Below are 5,963 nucleotides of genomic sequence, written 5' to 3'. Positions count from 1 at the left end.
ATGAGGGCCCTGGCGGTGGACCTGCAAGGCCGGCGGGAGTGCAAGGAAGCCCCGCGAAGGCCCTCCCTGGCCCCAGGCAGGCAGGGGTGGGGAGAGGCAGGGAGGAAGCAACTTACCCTCCTCCTTGCCTCCTCCTGGCTGAATGAGGGCCGGAAGTGGGGCGGCTGGAAGCAGGGGGCGGGGCTTCGTCATGTGCCCTGTCCCCTGTACCTCACCCGGAGGAACTGCGATCCCCCCCGAAATGACCTCTGCCTTTGCCTCTTATCCTGCCTTCTGGAATATTTGTAGAACTACGCATCATCACAAAGGAAAGCCTTGAGGAGCAGAACAATGTAACGCGCTAGCGGGTTAATGTTTGTCCGCTCCATTTCTTGTCCGTGTAATTCTGATGTCCCTACTTTGAAGGTGTGCAAAAGCTTTGGTGGCCTTTGGCGCCTGGGTCAACCAGCCCAGCGAAGAGACCCAGGAAGCCCCTCTTCACACCGCAGCCAAGCACGGCCTGTATGAGCACACCCACCTGTACCTCAGAAATGGCGCTACGGTGGACGCCAAGAACAGCCTGGGGGAGACAGCACTCGGCCTCGCCTGCAGAGAAGCGAAGGAGAGGGAGACCCAAGAAAGCTACTTGCGGGTTTGCCGACTGCTGCTTTCGTACGGAGCCGAGGTGAATTCTGAGGATGAGGAGATGAAGACCCCGCTTCACCAGGCCTGCAAGAACGCCCATCACAGCCTGGTTCTTCTCCTGCTGCAAAAGCAAGCGGACGTCAACGCCCTGGACTACAATGGGGCGACTCCGCTGTCCTGCGTCCTCCAGGCGGGGGCTTTCAAACGAGAGCTGAGACCGCACCGCACGGTGCAGACCCTGATGAACCACGGCTCGCCAAAAATATGGCCGACGGCTTTCGTCAAGGTATCAAAGTTCTTTCGTTTCCAAGGGAAGCCGTGTGGGTCTGCAGTAGAGCAGCTGGATTCGAACCCAGCCACACCTTGGAGACCAGTGAGATTTTTAGGGTAGAAGCTTTCGAGAGCTTGACGAAGAGAGCTTTGACTCTTGAACGCTTGTGCCTTGAAAATCTTGTTGGCCTTGTTGGGAGTTCCCGGTGCGATGTCCCCTGACTCAGCCTCCAGACTTTGTGGCAAGAGAGATAGCTAGAGAGGCACCCTGACCTTTCTTCCTGTGCTTAGTCTTCTGCCACTGTCCCCTGTGAAACGTAGATTGTGTTCTCAGGGACCATTCCCCCTCCTTCCGTTCCCGCTCTCTCAGATGTAGCTCCCCCCTTCTCCCTGCACACACAGAGAGGGACGACATGCTGTCCTCTCTGGGCACCATGAGGCAAATGGGCCTCTCGCCATCTGCTTCCATCCTTAGCTAGTAAGTTAGTATGCTATCCTGTATCTACTCTTTCCTATCGAAAAGTGTGCTTCTTAAATAGAGAGAGGAGTATTTCTCTTCTAAACTTGCAACAGTTGGCTCTGTGTAGCTTTGTAAGCTGAATGGCCTGGTAAAGTGATGCTGCAGAGCATGGAACCTGAGCAGAGAAAGAACTCTGCCTATGAACTTGCAAACGACTAGGGTTGCCAGCTTTGGGTTGGACAATACCTGGAGGTTTTGGGGGCAGAGCCAGGGGAGGGTGGGGTTTGGGGAGAGGAGGGACTTCAGCAGAGTATAATGCCACAGAGCCCACACTCCAAAGCAGGCATTTCCTCCAGGGGAGCCGATCTTGGCCATCTGGAGATCAGTTGTGATAGCAGGAGCTCTCCAGGGGACACCTGGAGGTTAGGAACCCTACGAATGACCCTGGGGGAACTGGAGAAAAGTTGCAGAAATGTTCAGACATCTAAATGATATAACCCTCAATGCACTGTAAAACTCTGGGCCCACTCACAGAAAACTGTTTCTCCCCGTTAAATATCTCTCATTGGGAAATCAAGTTGCAGGGTTGGTCTTAATGGATGCGCTCATCCTGGCCCCCTGACCTGCGTCTCTGATTTTGAAAAGCCAGTGACAAGAGCCTCAGAGGCCATGAATCCAGCACCTTCCAGGGGTTGCAAGAATCGCCGTTTTAATGATGTGGGGATCTCTGGTCCAAAGGAGGTGGGCCTGGCTTGTTAGTCTGTGTGGTTATTAAGTCAGGAAGGAAGGGACTGTCAAGCTGCTAGATCTTCCCTCTCAAGAATGGGTTTGAAAAGCCCTACTCGGCTCAGATTCTGCTTATATCAAGTTCTTCCCCAAATCTGGCACCTGGCACAATATTCCTGGATTCTAACTTTTTTTAAGGAAGAAGGGAGATTGAGTGATTCTGACCCTGTCATATGAAAATAAGCCATCATCGATATTTCTCCAGTGTTCAAGAAGCACTCTGCATGATTCTCTGTTCTTTACCCACAAATGTCAGCCAGGCTGGTGATGGAAATTTCCATAAAGATGCAGCTGACTGGTGGCAGCCCCTGTAGGACTTTCAAGGCAAGAGCTGTTCAGACGTGGTTATTTTATATTTTTATTTATATTCTAATTTATATCCCGCCCTGCTCCGCCAGAGCAGGCTCAGGGTGGCTGACACAGAGGCATTGCCTGCCTCTGCAGAGCAACCCTGGACTTCCTTGGTGGTCTCCCATCCAAGTGCTAACCAGGGCTGGCCCTGCTTCTGAACCTGACAACATCAGGCTAGCCTGGGCCATCCAAGTCAGGGCTGTCAACCAATTTATCCAGTTAATTATATCACTTCAATAATCAAGGGGTTTTTTGTAGAAAAAGCCCAGCAGGAACTCATTAGCATAATAGGCCACACCCAACAGCAGACACTCATTAGCATATTAGGCCACACCCTTGACAGCACAGCACATTAGCATATTAGGCCGCACCCCCATGCTACCAGAAGTGTGGTCATCCAGCCACACACCCCTTTTGCTTCTTATTCTGTTTACCTTGTTGTCAAAACACAGAGCTTTTTTTGTAGCAGGAACTCCTTTGCATGTTAGGCCACACACCCCTAATGTAGCCAATTCTAATGAGTTTCTGCTGTTGGGTGTGGCCTATTATGCTAATGAGTTCCTGCTGGGTGTGGCCAACTCAGGAGCCAGCCGGAGCTCCGTTCCTGTGCGTTCCTGCCCAAAAATAGCCCTGTCAATAATAATAATAATAATAGTAGTAGTAGTAATAATAGTAATAATCCCCACAAACTGTCTACAACTCAAATATCAGGTTGTAAATAATATAGACCACACATTTCAGTTTTCAGGGGCTGGTCGCAAAATCCACTTTGACACATAGCTGTCACTTCATAGGAACAGACGGCCATTTTCCAGAGCCCAATGCACCATTGTACTTAAAGCAGGTTTCTAGGTCTGGGGTGGCCGGAGGTACCCCTCTTCCCATATCCTGCCCTCATTAAACCTCAAACAATATTAAATGGGAAAGAAGGCATCCTAGGATGTCTTCTGTGGTCTGGTGGTGCAATGTCATTCTGGCTTACAAACTATTAATTTGCAAATCAGGAATCAGCTTCAGGAACGGTTGTTTATCCCCTCTCCCCCCCCCCATACACACACATGGATGTGGAATGATGTGGTATACCCCAATCTTGTCAGATCTCAGAAGCTGGTAAATGTACACCAGAGTGTGTGTGTTTTTTAAAGCACACCTGATTCTTTTTACACTAGGTGCTGAAATCTTGTGCCTCCGTGCCAGAGATCCTCGAAATCCTTTGCAATTCCTACCCTCATCTGCCCATCTCTGAGAAGTGGGTGGACGCTATTCCCAAGGAAGATTTTCAGGTAAAAAAAAAAATTACGCAAACTGTATCACTACTATCACAGAATATTTTGTGATGATGAGGTCGTTCGTGAAAAGAGCAAGCGAGTAAGTTCTTGCATCAGGTTGGTTGAAATTTATTTTAAACTGTTCTTGGAGCTCCTCTTTTTTTAAAAAAAAATTTTATAAATGAGGGCACCTCTCTATTTGACTGTGCATTTGACTCTGACTGAGTAAGATGACTTTTTAAAAAAATGTCACGCTGGGGCTTCCTAGATACACAGATGCTAGCTGTGGTTTCCCACCAGCTAAGGAAAGGCCACTATGCACATCTGCAGAAGAAAAACCTTTTGCACACAGCAGGTGGGAATTATGATTCCTACTAATACACTGTCCAGAACCTCTGAATGGAGCCTATAGCTGTCCACTCGGCAGCCAAAATTCTCTCCAGGGTCTCAGGGTGCTTTCTCCCTTCAACAAGGGTTGAAAGGTCTGGGTTAGGAAATACCTAGAGATTTTTGGGGGGGTGGAGCCGGGGGAGGGCGGGGTTTGGGGAGGGGAGGGACCTCAGCAGGGTCTAATGCCATGGAGTCCACCCTCCAAAGCAGCCATTTTCTCCAGGAGGACTGATTTTGATCATCTGAAGGTCAATTATAATGGTGGGAGATCTCCAGGTGCCACCTGGAAGTTCAAAACTAACCAGCCAGATACACCAACGCTACAAGGAGGAGGCAACTTAGGAATGCGGCAAAGACATTTGCACATAGTACTCCTGCAGTGCACTGAGCTGCACAGGCCAAGTACCAGCAAGATCACCGTGAGGTGCTCAGAACAACACACTCCCCCCCTCCTATACCTAACAGGTGGTTGTCTGTCAGGTGCAGCAGCGACTGCAGGGTGCTTAAAGCCATGAGTAAGCCTGCCCAAAAGTAATGCCTTAGTGATCTTGCCAGCCCTGCCTCCACAGTGACTTCTAATACTCCTCCCCCCTCCCCATCCTACACTGGGGGTTTCCTCAGCAGGATTGCCTTAGCACTGCTGCTGGCCCAGCCTCCCCGATGCCTTTAAATACAATCCCCCCCAACACCAGACAGGCTGTAAGCATCCCACATCTTTTCCCACACCTGACAGGCAGATGTACTCCTGTAGTGCACTGAGCTGCACAGACCAAGTACCAGCAAGATCATCCTGAGGTTCTCAGAACAACACAATCTCCATGTAAGCAAAACAATCCAGGAACACAAGTAGAGAGGCCATCACTTTCGTGGAAGGTGGCAGGAGTTGACTTAACAGATGACTGCTTCTTAAATGGACAGTTCTATGTGGCCTACTCCAGAGTGAGCTCATCAAGCAACCTGGTGATCCTAGCAACTTAGGGCAGAACCACCAATGTGGTCTAGAGAGAGGTCCTTCAGTAGAGAGAGAAAAAAGGTATGAATGTCTCACTTCATTTCTTACACTACAATCTTCTCTGTTAGAATTCCTACAACAAATGTCATGTTTCAAATTTCACATTATCAGTATTATAACTGGACTAGGAATAAGGCCCATTGTGGAAATAAATACAACGAGCTCTAGAAAGAGGCTCTGAGAGAATGCCCGGGCTTTGGGCACTCAGAGTCAATTTGCTGTGGTGACCTGCTGGCCCACCTCATTAACCAGCCAGCCATGGTGGAGGCAAAAAGGAGAGCCGTTTTAAATTAATTCTGACAGGAAAGTGTTTTTTTACTGACAGAAGTTGTTTGCCTACCAACAGCCACTGAGGAGACAGTTAGTCCCACACAGGAACCAAGAGTGTCTTCCTCAGGAGTGTCTTCCTCAGGAGAGAGCCCAGTTTTCCAGGAGCCGCAGCTCGTTTCCTCTAGGCCAGACCCTACCTGGCGCTGCTGCTGCTGCTGAAGGAAGGTGGGGGAGCCTTTGAAAGGCACTGGGCAGCCTTCTCTGCAGTGCAGCCCGCTAAGCTATCACCCTGACAAAGCGTAGGCCTTGTGGCCGAGGGAGAGGGCCAGCGAAGGTGAGTCCTTCCCCTGCTTGCTGCCACTCGCTAGGTCTGTCTCCTTCTCCCCCATTGCTGCCACACAGCACCATATTGTTCTTGTGCACCTTCTGGATTTTTCCCCTGCTTTCCTGTAATCCCCAAAACTGTTTTCCTATGATGTCCTTAGAAAAAGCCCAGCAAAGTGGGGGGATGCCATATGTCCAAATCTTTCCC

The 5,963-nt window shown here is 49.9% G+C and overlaps 1 protein-coding gene across 2 annotated transcripts in view; it reads left to right on the top strand.

The window, feature by feature from the left end:
- ASB18 (ankyrin repeat and SOCS box containing 18) overlaps nucleotides 1-5,963 on the top strand; it is a 61,116-nt gene that overhangs the window by 52,010 nt on the left and 3,143 nt on the right. For both annotated transcript variants that reach the window (XM_015426387.1, XM_015426388.1), the window contains 2 exons: nucleotides 406-910; nucleotides 3,661-3,774. In XM_015426387.1, coding sequence (XP_015281873.1) covers nucleotides 406-910; nucleotides 3,661-3,774 — 619 coding nt within the window. The remainder of the gene's footprint in view (nucleotides 1-405; nucleotides 911-3,660; nucleotides 3,775-5,963) is intronic.

The sequence above is a fragment of the Gekko japonicus genome, unplaced genomic scaffold (genome assembly GCF_001447785.1).
Source record: "Gekko japonicus isolate JY-2015 unplaced genomic scaffold, Gekko_japonicus_V1.1 scaffold769, whole genome shotgun sequence".
Classification (NCBI taxonomy): domain Eukaryota; kingdom Metazoa; phylum Chordata; class Lepidosauria; order Squamata; family Gekkonidae; genus Gekko; species Gekko japonicus.
The sequence above is the reverse complement of the archived record's forward strand: the minus strand, read 5'-3'. Positions and strand labels throughout refer to the sequence as shown.